Source organism: Penaeus vannamei, chromosome 8 (genome assembly GCF_042767895.1).
Source record: "Penaeus vannamei isolate JL-2024 chromosome 8, ASM4276789v1, whole genome shotgun sequence".
NCBI classification, from domain to species: domain Eukaryota; kingdom Metazoa; phylum Arthropoda; class Malacostraca; order Decapoda; family Penaeidae; genus Penaeus; species Penaeus vannamei.
In genome coordinates, this window is record NC_091556.1 from 40752667 (window position 1) to 40767666 (window position 15000).

At 45.2% G+C, this 15000-nt stretch overlaps 1 protein-coding gene across 4 annotated transcripts in view; it reads right to left on the minus strand.

The window, feature by feature from the left end:
- Positions 1–15000, minus strand: part of LOC113812413 (uncharacterized) — a 69440-nt gene that overhangs the window by 986 nt on the left and 53454 nt on the right. The window contains exons 14-31 of one of the 4 annotated variants that reach the window (XM_070124659.1): positions 14189–14428; positions 12979–13155; positions 12354–12533; positions 11823–11966; positions 11409–11593; positions 11105–11279; positions 10676–10918; positions 9327–9506; positions 8617–8802; positions 8205–8363; positions 7457–7665; positions 6611–6740; positions 5769–5922; positions 4958–5109; positions 4485–4715; positions 1902–4281; positions 1067–1325; positions 201–340 (exon numbers count right to left, since the gene is read on the minus strand). In XM_070124659.1, coding sequence (XP_069980760.1) covers positions 1114–1325; positions 1902–4281; positions 4485–4715; positions 4958–5109; positions 5769–5922; positions 6611–6740; positions 7457–7665; positions 8205–8363; positions 8617–8802; positions 9327–9506; positions 10676–10918; positions 11105–11279; positions 11409–11593; positions 11823–11966; positions 12354–12533; positions 12979–13155; positions 14189–14428 — 5337 coding nt within the window. In that variant the 3' untranslated portion in view covers positions 201–340; positions 1067–1113. Of the gene's footprint in view, positions 1–7; positions 341–1033; positions 1326–1901; positions 4282–4484; positions 4716–4957; positions 5110–5768; positions 5923–6610; positions 6741–7456; positions 7666–8204; positions 8364–8616; positions 8803–9326; positions 9507–10675; positions 10919–11104; positions 11280–11408; positions 11594–11822; positions 11967–12353; positions 12534–12978; positions 13156–14188; positions 14429–15000 lie in introns of those variants that run through there. The other 3 variants (XR_011398710.1, XR_011398709.1, XM_070124658.1) reach the window with 3 other exon arrangements.

Below are 15000 nucleotides of genomic sequence, written 5' to 3' on the forward strand. Positions count from 1 at the left end.
GACTCACCTATAGTGTTGCCGTCAGTGAGGAAGACCAGCATCTGTCTGGAGCCGACTCGCCGGATGGACGGCAGGCGGTCCCTCTGCCCGACGTCCTTGCTGGCCGCCCCCGCGCCCGCCCCGGCCACGTCCTCGTTGTCATCGCTCAGGTGGTGCGCGTCCACAGGGAACTCCTCCTCGGACGACTCGAAGACGTCGAAGGTGAGGTCTTCAGGCAGTTCGTCGGAGAGGGAGAGCCTGAGGGAGTGCCTCGAGGGCGTGGTGGACCGGCGGGAGGATCTGCGGCTCTGAGGAGTCTCTGGAGGGAGCGTCACCGTCCTGAAGCTCACCTCCTGGTCGCCTATGCAACACGATACGTAAGACACATGATAATGCATGGCAGTGAAGGAAGTGATGATGGCATGTTAATGTTACAACAATTAAGTCTTCATTTCATCTTCAAGAAATGTTAATACTGATATAGGAAGAAAAGTAGTTATTTCTCGAATAGTCATTTAAGATTAGAAGTACAGTAACTGTACATTCTATGTAATTAATGCTTATTTACTGAGCATGCATATCTATATATACAAGTGTTCATACAAAATGTTACCGACACCGTTTCATAAGCTGTGGAAAGAAAATTGATGACAGACATTGAACTGTATAATACATAAAATAAAACGTTATAATTGTTGTGACCCAATTTACTTCAAGTAGCGTACGTAGGTTTCAGTACGTACCGAGTTTTGTTCTCTATAGTTGTTGGTTTTATCACCACTAAGATAATCAACATCATGCTTTTTTTCGGGATTATATGTTTATATATAGTAGATTTAAATGTGTGCATGTATCAACAGTAATTTACATCTGCTAAGGATATTAAGGTTCCGTATTGTAATAATAAGAAATACATATCTCGGCAATCTAAAAAACATGTGACTTAAACTAATATAATAACTACATGATCTAAGAAATACTTCATACAGTGCAAACAAAGCAAACTCGTAAGATAGATTGCGGCGCACATCTACAGCTTCACTCGGGGCCTAACCTTTGCCCCGGGGATATTCGAGGCGTTACCTACGAGGACGGCGCGTCGCTGCCACGACAGATGGCTGGTCGCATCTGGTGTCACCTCCGTGCCCCGGGTGGTAACAGTGAGTTCGCTGATATTCCCTTTGCCAAGGGGCGTGAAGGGACCAGCGTGGGGCGTAGTGGCGGCCCCATATGACGAGGAGGCGGCCCCAGGGGGCGTGGTGGTGGAAGGAGAGGGCGAGGTGGCCCGAGGACCCGCCCCACCACCGGCCCTTTCGGATGGTGCAACCTCACAGTCTTGCCCACGACTGCATGGTTACCCGCCCCGGGCACAGCGGGAGGCGCCCAAGGGACACAGGTAGCGAGCCACACCAGGAGAACCCCAGAGGAAACGTTCCCGGGTCATGGAGAAGACAAGGGAAGGAGGAAAAAGAAAAACATGCATATGTCAGTACCAAAGTGTACAAGCGAAAACAAAAACACGTGTTCATAAACACGAACTTTTACCCTTGCTAGAAAATACTTGATAAAATGCAAAGATAAAAGAGGTCCTGCAGTACGACCCTTACGAAGATTCTGGAGTAGATGAGGAGGAGAATAAACTGAACTGAATAAAAGACTAAAAAATACCAAAATTTCCTGTTAAGGAGATTAACCTTTAAGTATAACAAAAGATTTCCGCCCAAATGAACAAAAAGGGACAGCAGAGATGCATCTGATTCATACCAAGAAGTAATGCCCAGAGAAATAAAGTTTGGGTTTCAGAGGGATAACATAAAGGCTCCTGTACCATCCTCCCAAAAGAGACTAGAGTTTGAGTATTAGCACAAATAATTCGGGAGATGACCCACGTGCAGACGGGAATGAGCTGAGAGCGCACGTACCCACGAACTGTCGGCCGGGCATGCCAGCGTTGATCTCTACCCCGGGCGTGCGGGGCAAGGGGTCTGCCATCTTCTGCGCGTTCAGGGAGGCGTTGTAGAGGGACGTCGCGGCGGTGTAGTGCGATCTCATCTCCAGGTCCTTGACGTCCTTGGTGAGCTGACTGTAGAGGTACATCTTGCGGGCGTAGAGGAAGAGAATGACGACGGTGGCACAGATGAGGTTGCCGATGACGATGGCCGGGTCGCGGAAGGTGATGGGCGCCTGCGTGGCCACGACCGTCCACACGCACCAGGCGATGGTGGTGAAGAGGGAGGCCAGCAGGATCCACCGCGTCTCCTTCGAGTTCTCCTCCGCGTGCCACGTCTCGAAGCAAAAGAGGATCGTCGCTGCTATGAGGACCATCACGTACACGAGGGAGATAACAAGGTCAATCTCGAAGCGCTCAGTGGGCGTGCATCTCCAGGTTTCCCCTTCGAGGTCCGTCCCTGGCGGGTAGAGGATTAACCAAGCGGACCCGAGGACGACCTGCACGAAGGTGAGGCCGATGGCCACAAGCATTAACCCACAGGGCCTGCTCAACCCGTCCGGCTCATCGCGAGTTGATGAATAAGTCATAACTCTCCAGGTATGTATCACCTTCACTAACATTGCGGAGAAAATTATGGCATAGGCCACGCCCATCATGAATCTCCTCACCGCACAGGTGCCGACAGTAGGCTGGAAGATGAACGCGAAGTTGACAGAGTAAAGCATAAGGCAGCCAATGAGGATCATGTAGCCGAGAACCGACGTTCCTGCTGCCGTCGGGTAGGACATCATGAAGTAAACCATCGTTACCAAAATCACGATAATGCCCAGGAGGCTCATAGAGCTAGCCATGATGCCATACACATTGCGGAAGTTAGAGTCAATGGGCAGGGGCTTTGGAAGGGCCATGGCGGCGTATTTGGTCGACTGAGAAGAACAGACCTCCAAGCAGATGCCCTCAGTGCAGTAAGAGTCTGGGGCGAAGGTTCCGATTTTGAACTCAATGCTTGGCTTTTCAAGACGAAGGTTGCTGTTCTCCCACTTGCCAGCATTAATGTAGCCATATTCCTTCCCAAGCTTCCTGTAGTTCCAGATGTGGTAGCCGTAAGCCCCGTCTTGGTCATACGAATTAGAATCAGCTGTGTTATTTAGCGAGAGTTCACTCTGATGCAGGATTTCTAACAATAACTCTGCCTGAACTACATTGCAGTCATCAATAGACTCTGCGTCTGCACAGTGTTTCGTTATGTATGCATCCAGACCATGTGCAATGGCGTTGATGCTGAGGATGGTGTGGAACACGTAAGGATCTTGCACAATGTCATCCGGATGAATGGATTCCGTGCCGAGGCATTCCTTCACATACTGCCTCTGCACTCTTTCACTGGGAGACAGTCGACACTGGAATTTGTTTTGGAAGTATTCCTCGAACCACTCGTCCGGGAATGGGTCATGGTTCTCTAGGGTCAGGTTTGCCACAAAGATCCTGAAGTCCGGGAGGTCATAGGTCTCCATGGTGAACGTGAGAGCTCCGGCTGACACTCTGTCCAGGCCCTTTGTCACGCTGGGCTTGTTGCCCCACGCATCGCCCGCCAGGAAGGTAAACCTCTCGCTCTCGTCAAGCTTGTCAGCGACCTTTAAGATTGTCCTAATGTTATCCGAGGCGTCCATCAGAAGAACGACGATCCTAGGCTTCCAGGCAACAGCCAGGGTTTCGATCAGCTCTCGGGCATATTCCTCGGACACGCGCTGCGGCACCCCGAGGGAGTCCCCGATGCACACGTCCTGGTTTGTGGCCATTTCGCGGAACGTCTCCATCATGAACTTCCCGTCATCATCGTTGTCATAGATCACATTGATGAACGTCCACTTGTAAGCTCTGAGGATGCTGAGGAACGTCCGCAGTTCCGCCGTCCTCGAAGGAACGCTGGTGAGGATCGTCTGGTCGTCGCGGTCGGCGAGCTTGCGCCCTCCGATGGGGGAGCTGAAGTGCGGGATGTAGTTGGAGGAGAGGATGTTGGACACGGCCTCCGCGGCGTCGTCGTCGAAGCTGATGGAGGCGACGATGCGGTTGGGCGTGAGCACGATCGAGTCGTCGCTCTCCAGGGCCTCGCCGGAGAAGAAACTGTAGAACCTCTCCCTCGCCCGCTCTATCCTGTCGCAGTAGTCGAAGAGAATGGCCCCTAACCCCACACCCACTTCATTCCTGTTGATCTGGCTGAGGGCATAAGCCACCGCTGCCACGTTCTGGAAGATTCCTTCGCTGAAGAACTCACCACACGAGAAGAAAGTCTGGCCTTGGTGGTGATACGGAACCAAGCCACTGATGCCGAATCGCTGCTGAGGGTACATCTGCACAAGTAAAGTTCTGTTAATGATAAATCCTCGCAGAGTAGGACTGCCCTGGTAATTAACAATCGAATCATTTTACTTCATATACAATAACGTCCGGTGCTGAGATATGGAAAGAAATCATCTCTGGATATACTAAAATTATTGCCAATCAAATGAGGCAGCTACACGGTATAAAATCACGACAGGCAAACCGACAATACCTGCAGGTGATGTGTTCTCTTCTTGGCTGGCTTGGCGACCGCGACTACGCCTCCACACACTTCAAGGTCGATGCACTGAGACTTGACCTCGGACATTGACCTTTCGTTACCCTCGGCATCGTAGGTCACGACAAGAGTGCCATTGAGTGCCAAGCCATCCTCCTCGTTGAACATCCCCACACGCAGGAGACCGGCACCGCGGCGCCCACTAACTCGACGGAAGTTTAAGACCTGTTGGAAGAAAGATAAACGTAGAAAACAACGATAGTGAAAAGACGATATGATGATGCAGAAAGAAAAGAAAATAGGAAAAAAAAGGAGAGCGAGAGGAAGCGAGAAAGAAGTGCTGACGAAGATAAGAAAATAATATTTACAAAAAACAATAAACTAATCTAATCCGAGACACGAATACATCCCTTCATTCTTTTTTTTCGGAACCGTGTAGCTAGACGGTGAGAATAACCTGAGCTCACCTGTATCATCGCCGCTCTGTTATGGCCATCCACGGTGAAGGCAACGGGTCGACCGTCCACTCCTCGTTGGGTGATTGAGCGAGTTGACTGAAATAGCTTGTTGCGGTAGTGTTCGTCTGCCGTCATGTCGGGACAGGTGCCGTTCTCTTTGTCTGAGGGAAGGGGGTGTTATGGTAATGTTACTGCAGCGTTATGGCGGTGAAATGCGGCTGCTTGAAAGAGAGAGGAAGGTGTAAATGTGTTTGCTTATCTGGAAACTTTAGGACTTGATGACGTAATGATAAGTCGGTAAATATACATTCGATTTATAACTAAATCTATTGTTAGGACTATTTATTTATGTTTATACTTATTGCTCTGTTACTCTCCCTTTCTCAGTCTGTACATCTCACTGTCTGTTTCTCTCTCTCTCTTTCTCACTCACTCACTCACGCACTCCGTCTCCCTCTCCCACTCCCACTCCCGTTCCCGTTCCCTCCCACACACCCACCCCCACCCTAACCCCCACCCCCACCCCCACTCCTACTCCCACTTCCTCTCCGTCTCTCTCCCACTCTGTCTCTTACTCGCTCTCTCACCCGCTTTCTCTTCAGCTTTCTCTCCCTCTCCCTCCCTCCCTCCCTCCCTCCCTCTCTCCCTCTCCCTCCCTCCCTCCTTCCCTCCCTCCTTCCCTCCCTCTCTCCCTCTCTCCCTCCCTCCCTCTCTCCCTCTCTCCCTCTCTCCCTCCCTCCCTCTCTCCCTCTCTCCCTCCCTCTCTCCCTCTCTCCCTCCCTCTCTCCCTCTCTCCCTCTCTCCCTCCCCACCGCCTCACCCGGGCATGCCTCGCGGCGCCAGCGGTCGAGGCCCTTGGCGAGAACCGAGACGGCGTTGGCGGTGCTGACGACGTCCTCCGCCTGACGGAATCGGTGGCCGGAGAGGTTCCGCGCCGCCCCCGTGAAGCACCCGGCGCCTCGGCAACGGAACATCTGCAGGAAGGAAGGGGCGGCTGGATTAAGTGGCTTCGTGATAAGATGTTTGATTATGATGTTTTATTGTTTTGTTTATTGGTGACGTGTTTGGATGATATGTTTTATGTAATACGAAGTCGTAAACAAATTAAACTTTTTTTTTTTGTACTTAGAGTCGAGAGAAGGTCAATCAAATAAAAAAAATGAGGAAATATGCTGCTGTGTTGTACATGCTTATAGTAACGTTTTTTTTTCCCTTTTCTTTTTTTCATATGTTTTTGCATGGGTCCTTAAAAAAATTATACGGTTCTGTCCTTATAATCTTTTTAAGGGAAAATATTCTAAGGTCCCTAGACAAAATAAAATCACAGGACAAAAAAGATGGGTATGATTTTAAAATAATCTTCTATTTGACACGAGTCCTTAACCTAATTAACCGTTTCGGCTCTCCTTCCGAAAAGATCAATCAAATACAAAATGGGGAAATATTTCACTGCATTGTCTATGATCATAGCAACGTCTTCTTAAATAAACATAATATTTCATTCAACATGAGTCCTTCACCAAATCAAACCCTTTGGCTTTTCTTACACGTGAAAAGATCAACCAAACGGGAAAAATATTCTAAAAACGACAAAAAAACAGGACAAATATACAAAAAATCCCAGAGAAAATGGACTTCCCAGAACACGAAAAAAGTCCTCACCTCAGCCCAGAACTCGTGGAACCAAGGGTAGGCCGTGTGGTTCGCCAGCGACAGACTCCTGAAGTAGTTGGAGAAGGCGGGGACGGCGCCGCTGATGGGCTGCAGCACGATCATGCCCAGAGCCTCCGTCCTGAGGGGGAGAGGGGGGGGGGTTGATATGGCTTGGGAACGTCTTACGTCTTTACGCTATCTTCATGCCTAGTTTTTTTTATATAAGATTGCTGTTTTTGGCACAGATTCATATGATTGTGTGTGTGTGTGTGTGTGTGTGTGTGTGTGTGTGTGTGTGTGTGTGTGTGTGTGTGTGTGTGTGTGTGCCACATACTCATGCTTGATGTAGGGCATATATATATACATACATACATATATATATATATATATATATATATATATATATATATATATATATATATATACATACATACATACATATATATATATATACATACATATATATATACATATGGAAGGGAAAACAGTCACAATAAGAGATGAAAATCCATTCCGTCTGAAGATGAGATCGTCAAGAATTCGAAACGCAGCAGTTTGTTTTCATTTCAATTGTGGTTGCTCTCCTTTTAATTTCTGTGTACACGTTACTGTGCTTGTGTTCATATATATGTATGTATTAGATATTCATGTGTGTGTGTTTTTGTATACAATTGTTATTTTTTGCAATTTATTATGATTTATATGTATTTATATCTATATAGATATAGAAAATAGATATGTATATACATATGGATATAGATAAACATATATTTGTATATTAATTTACACACACTGCGTGTGTTTGTGTTCCTACATATATGTGTGTGTGTGTGTGTGTGTGTGGGCGCCACATACTCATGCTTGATGTAAGGCAACGGCGAGTCCTCCATCAGGAACACGAAGTCCCCGGGCCTTAGCAGCCCCTCCTCCAGCAGGCCGGCCGCCGCCCGCAGGAACAGCGCGGCGTGGTGGGGCTCCAGAAGCAGCACCACCGCCCGCGCCCCCTGCTGCGCCGCCTCCGCCAGCCGGCTCCACACGCCCAGCATATATTCCACCTGGTCCACCTGCGGGCGAGTGGATGGTTGTATTATGTATGATATAGCTAAGAGGAATTTGAGGAGGACGAGCAAATTATCCTGTTCATTTGTATATCATGTAATGTTCATATATTCGTTTTCTCTTTGGATAAAATCAGCAGTAAATTAAAAGAAGCAGTCGGAGTTCAGTGGAAATTAAAATCTGAAAGTGCAATAGGTCATTTATTTCCCAAATATTTAGAAATAAACTATTTGCATTTCAAAATCGATTACTGATGTGGAAAGTGGCACGGCGTGTACCTATATAAATATCTAAATAATAGCTAAACAATAAAGTGAAATGCTTAAAACTAGAGGCAGCCTAAATAAACGATAAAAATTATTGTGTTTATATTTCTATTAAACGTAATTGATATGACTGATAAAAGAATACATATATGAAATCTAATATATATTAAATAGCCGTAAAATGGCGCATCATATGAAAAAAGAATAAAACAGGTTTTAGAATGGAACAAAATCTACTTCTCTACACCTCGGAATAAACGTTTCAATTAATTATTTACCTTGAGGGGGATGGGCTCAGCCATGGCGGCCTTGAGGTTGTGTGCTTCCGTTTCCCTCAGTAAATGTTTCTGCACATCCCCGGGGGCGCCTCCGTCAGAATACACGACGCTAAACACCTCCCATCGCCAGTAGAGGAGGAGGGACGCTATGGCACTTCCCTGGGAGAGGAAATGGGAGAGATAGAGGCACGAGATTGTTTTTATTTTTCGTGTTTGTTGGTGGTTACGGGGAGTACGTGCTTATTCCGGATACGAGGTGTGCTTTAGGTTAATAGTCGTCACGCTTGCATTATCAATTTCAAGTTGTTTTCAGAGTGAAATTCAGGATAAAGAAATATAGATACAAAACAAAATACAGTAAATATCTTTCTTTACTTGGGGAGAACGATCAAAGTCGAAACAAAAGACTCACGGTGACGTCATTGGGCGGCGCGAGGCGAAGAAGCGCGGGAAAACGGCGGGTGTTGGAGAAGGCGGTGCTCGTGGCCTGCGTGGCGATGGTGGTGATTCCGTAGGGCTGCGTCACGTCAATCACCTGTCGCACCTCCTCGCCAATCCCGCCCGCTATCATGCCCACGATGTTGTTTGCGGAGGGAACCTGTGAAATGAGAGGCGTCGTAACAGTTAGTATCTTAATCGTGATAATTATAGTTTAATGACGGGTGTGTGAATAACCGTTTCTATTTTAATAGAATCATGAACTAAACCAAGCACTGGATCGTTCATAAATAAGAACTAAATGAATTTGAGGAGTATTATGAAGGTTTTGTTATAGATGTATGATTATCAAATTTATTAACCTGTTAGAAGTGAAATAAGAAGAGTCCTAAGTGTCTACAGCGCTTCGTTCCTCACAGTGAATCCGGAATCAATACAAATTATAGTCCTACAGTATCTTGAAACATAGTTCACTCACCCAAGAACCTCAACACTACATAATCCATTCATCCAAAATTGATTATGAATAAAATAGAATAAAATAGATAATACATACATGTACACGCACACATATACATGTGTGTGGGGGCGTGTGTGTTTGTATGTGTATATGTATATACTATACATAAAAAAAAAAAACATTTTGCACACAGTTTCACTGAAACCTCGCAACCGGAACCTCACCTTCTCCCTCATTGTAGTAGGTATATTTCCCGTCAGGAAATTTGTGACGTCGCGCACGGCCTTCTCCTTACTACTGCAGGCGTCCAGCACGATGGCCCCCAACGTCACCCCAGGCAGGAGGTCGGGGTCGGAGTTCACTTGTTCCAGAGACCAAAGCAACGCCTCGACACTCTGGATGCCCTGGGGTTGAAGATGGTCATTGTTATTGTTGTAAGAACGACTGTGCGAATAACCATGTGTTTTGCTGTAAGAACGACTGTGCGAATAATAATAAGTGCTTTGCTGGAAGAACGACTGTGCGAATAACAATGTGTTTAGCTGGAAGAACGACTGTGCGAATAACCATGTGTTTTGCTGTAAGAACGACTGTGCGAATAACAATAAGTGCTTTGCTGGAAGAACGACTGTGCGAATAACAATGTGTTTAGCTGGAAGAACGACTGTGCGAATAACCATAAGTGTTTTGCTGGAAGAACGACTGTGCGAATAACCATAAGTGTTTGTTGTAAGAACAACTGTGCGAATAACCATAAGAATTATATTAAGACCGTGGACCAATTTACGCATTTGATAATTCAGAAACAACTGCATATGCTCATAAATACCATACTTAGCTCATTCACGCTTACAAATTTGTTGATACTATGGTAGAAAAAAGCACTGTACACAACTAAAAACTTGCAGACAAACGCGAACGTTTATATAGACCTATCTATAGTTATATTTACTTCTAACCATAGAATAAAACCGTAAACGCTGTTGCACTTTTAAATTATCACTAAAAGATTTTTAAATCATGCTTCATTCACTCCTTTGATTCATAAAAAAAAATTATATGACGGAAAAGTTGTTCAACAAAAAAAATCGGCGACGTTTAATACCTTCTTCGTGGTTACCCCCCCCCCCCATACACGATTCCTCTATGGCCACTTGCCTGGTGTGATAACTGTGCTACACGCTACATGTGGTTCTTTTACGTCTACAGGCGTATATATCTTCTATATATAGTGCATGCATGTGGTGAAACCTGGTGTGCTTTCCCGTAGAATATCCCAGGTATGGTCGACGACTGATATTATAGGAGGTACTGTTAAGATATTTAATCAGTAGAAAGGAAAATAGAGAGAAGAAATAAAGTAAGAAAGAGGGAGGAAGAAAGGCAGAGCGGGAGGGAGATAAAGAGAGAAAGAGACAGACAGACAGAGAGGAGGAGAGAGAGAGAGAGAGACGGATAAGCAAAAACAATTAATCAAACAATCAAAACAAGCATATAAAAACTTAAACACTTGAAGGCTAAAGAACCTCTTCACCAAAAAACAAAAAAAATTATCCCAAAAAGTAAAACTAACCCTATCTCCCCTCAGCGGCCCGCACTCGAGGGGTTTGTCTCCCCTCTCGTGCACGTTGAAGGTGGCCAGGATGTACAGCTGATCCGGGGACTCGATGAACACGTGGTCTGCCTCGGGGGAGTGGCAGGAGGCGCAGTTGGAGGTGCAGGAGGAGGTGAGGCGTTCCATCACCGTCACCGTTCCGTTGTGGTACTCGGCCATGGCGTTCCCCAGCGTCAGGGAACCGTCGACGTAGCGACCCACCTGCAGGAGAGGAGCAGGGAAGCTTACTAGACGGAAAACGAAATGAAGAAAAGGAGTATTGCTTTTGATAATGATCATAGGTGACGATCGTAAGGTTAAGGTCACACATCTTAATTTGATAATGGCGAAGACGGATTCGCTACGAGGACTAGAATTCAGATCACCTTCGGGAACGTTTGGCCTCACCTTCTCGTATTTGTACTTTTGGATAGAGGATGGCGGGGCGCGGCGCAGGTTGAACACCTCGAGGGGAGCGTTGCCGTGGAAGTTTTCCGTAAATTGGAAGTACTCGGAGGGCTTATCCACGCGGGAAACTTCGGTGTTCCGCAGAAACTCGTTTAGGACGGTTCTCTGGCGCCACCTGCAGGAGAGATCGAGTTCTCTTGTGACAAAGGTCTGATATGTTGTTTTTTTATGAACATTCTCTGTGACAAATGATAACAACGGAAAACTCATAATTTTCACAAAATCCCAAAAGCTATTTCCTTACTTGGGCAACCCCGGACAGATCTTCCCCCCGGCGTGAGGACACAAGTGGCCCAGGAGCTGAGTGAGGGCGGCGCCGAAGGAGAAGACGGCCTGGATGACCCTGGGCGTCGAAGGAACCGAGGCGTAGGGCACCACGGGCGTCGGTTTGCCCTCCAGCAGGCATGCTATGCCCACACACCCGAATTCCTGTTAAAGCAGTTACAGTGAAACTATATCTGCCGTCCCGTTATCAGCTAATATATATCAATGTCTTTCATTTCCTTTCGTTTTCACCATAAAATAACCAAGAAAATTTCCGTTCAATACAAGCCTATCAATAACCGAAGCAATATACAAACCGACCCAACATCATCAGTGAATAACAACCTCAATATTGTGCAAACTGATTAGCATAAGGAATCCCCATACAACATACCTGTTCCCAGTACTGCTTGAACCAAGGATTTCGAGCGTTCTTCTCTGGGTCCAAGAGGCGATAGTGAGCGATGAAGTCACGGACATCCTGCTGGCCGTCCTTCAAGGCAAGCACGCCCCCTATTTCCGCGTCCACTTCACGCAACTGCAAGAATAGATTTTTTGTTGAATGTGAGTAGAAAGTTAAATATAGCGCGAGGGTCGGGAGCGGAATTCCACTGTAGGTGTTTGTCGTATTCATCTAGGTTTCGAATATTATATGATTGATTGGTTTATGACATGTTTTGGATTTATCATAATTGCACAAAAACAAGACATTATATGAAATTATAGAAATATAGAAAATGTAAAGACGTGCTTATGATTATTTAATTCTTAACTCCTACGAGACCTAACATATAGTACATCATTTTCGTAATGAAAATGTTTGACGTAATTAAACTGATTATCAAAGTAAATGAAATTTTCACCTATATATATATTTTTTTTAGTCACCCATTGCAATCAAAGAAAACGGGAATGAACACTTCACCTGGTCCTTGTGGTCTCCCCAAGTGGTTGTGCCTAAGAACACGATCTGGTGCTTGTGGAGTCGGTGGAGGGACACCGCCTTCTGCACCGCCTGCAGGAGCGCCTTCGTGTCTTCGAGGGTCAGGAAGAGAATCACGCCCCTGGCGCCCACGACCGCCTTCTCCGTCAGCTGCTCCACGATCTGACGAAAGGAATGAGAGGTGCTGTGTCATTTAATGTTTTCTATCCATTTTCTAATTACCTGTGGTTACCTGTGAGTGAGTGACTGTGTGTATGTTTGTATATTTGTGTGCCTGTGTGTGTGTAGAATAATCCAGTTTCACTACTGTAAATATTAAAATACCACAGCCCGACGCATGTGTCATCTACTCATATGTATGTCTGTATGTATGTGTGTGCGTGTGCGTGTATGTATGAATGAATGTGTGTATATATATATATATATATATATATATATATATATATATATATATATATGTGTGTGTGTGTGTGTGTGTGTGTGTGTGTGTGTGTGTGTGTGTGTGTGTGTGTGTGTGTGTGTGTGTGTGTGTGAGCGTGTATGGGTACATGTATATAACTATGTGATGTGTATAAGTGTATTGTATGGCCTGCAACCCGGACTTCACCTGGCCAGCGAGCGTGGCAGACCCCTCAGCCTCGAGGGGAACCATCTTGAGGTCGAGGGCGAGGCAGACCCGAGACGCCCTCGCCACCGTCCTGAAGGCTTCTGCGCCCGCCATGTTCTCGGCGTCCTCCGAAGACACCACCAAGGACACGTAATCCCACCCCAGGAACCGCAGCATCTGAAGGAGAGGAAGAAGGAAAATGGTGGGTGAGGTTTCGTCTCCTTATATAGAAGAGAGGACAAAATGTAAAAAAATAAATACATAAATAAAATAGATAAATAAACAGATAAATAAATAGATCGATAGATAGATAAATAAATTAATTGATAGATAAACAAATAAGTAAATACATTTATGAAATGTCGGAGAGAGGACAAAATGTAAAAAATAAATAAATAAATAAAATGAATAAATAAACAGATAAATAAATAAATGAATAAAATAAATAAGTGAATAAATAAATAAGTAGATAAATTAATGAACTAGATAAATAAAATTGAACAAAAATATTTTTTTAGATGGTAATCGTTTTGCAAAGGATGAAGAAGTGATAAATATAATCATCAGAATAAGATAGATGATAAGGAAGTAATTAATGTTTTATAATCTAATGGCAGATGTATTATAATGATCCGATACATTATAAAGAAGTGATAGATGGAAGTAATAGATATATCATATGAAAGTAAGAGGGGTATTTTAAGGCATTAATATATACGTCATAAGAAGGTAAGAGATCTACTATAAAGTAGTAATAGAAATATCATAAGGAGAGATGTATCATATGGAAGCAATAGATGTATTATATGAAGGTAACAGATGTATTATATGAAGGTAACATGTATTATAAGGAAGCACTAGATGTATCATTTTGAAGGTAAGATATGATTGTAAGGAAGCACTAGATATGAAGGTAAGAGATATATTAAGTGATGGATAAATCAGACTAGAGACATGCAAAACAAGTAGAGAGAGAGAGAGAGAGAGAGAGAGAGAGATAGAGAGAGAGATAAAGAGAGAGAGAGAGAGAGAGAGAGAGAGAGAGAGAGAGAGCGAGCGAGTGAGAGAGAGTGTAAGAGTGAGTGAGAGTGAGAGAGAGAGAGAGAGAGAGAGAGAGAGAGCGAGAGAGAGAGAGTGTAAGAGTGAGTGAGAGTGAGACAGAGACAGAGAGAGAGAGAGAGAGTGTGTGTACCGCTCCGCCACCACTCACCTGCACCATGGCCTCAGCCTCCTTGTTGATGGGCGGACTCATCTGTAGGGCGTAGGGCGAGTGTGCCTGCGAAGGACCCATGTTGACGGAGGTCACGTTGAGGGAGGAGAGGATCTCTCCCGTGACCCGGGCCGTCTCGGGGTCAAGAGAGGTCACGAACATCTGGATGTCGTTGATGTTCACGTCGATTCCCGGAAGAGTTCCCTTGACCAAGCTCGTGACCTGGTTCATGGTGCGGATCTGCGGGCGAATGTACAGGACGATAGGCGTAAGGCACACGGTGACTGCTTTTAAAAAGTCAATGACCTGAGTAATAGTAGAATTAATTATGCTTTTCCTACTATTCCAGCTACTGTAAAAGTTCTAAAGGCATTCGTATTTTGCATAATTTGTCTGTCCGCAGTACCTTTACAGGTTTATCACAACGACACGAGAACCCAGATATAGTATATTAAAGAAGAAAAAAAAAATCCAGTCGTGATACTAATCACACTTTTCCCCTTCGCCAAATGAATAGATTCAGACTCGATCACGCCTACTGCTACCCACATCTCTATGCAAGTGTGGTCACGCGACCCTAACCCACGCAGACAACCTCGCCCACGTCTATGTGAGTTAGTTCTTGTGCCTTCTCTTTGAATCTTTTTTTTTTACTCTTATAATCAGTTCTCTCATGCAGGGTCTATATCCTCATTTTATATATTTCCTCTATAAAAGAAATGTTTCTTTTCTAACAACTGTCAGGTACACCAACGCCGTATTCCCCATCTACACCCATCCCTAGGTATACCATATATATATATATATATATA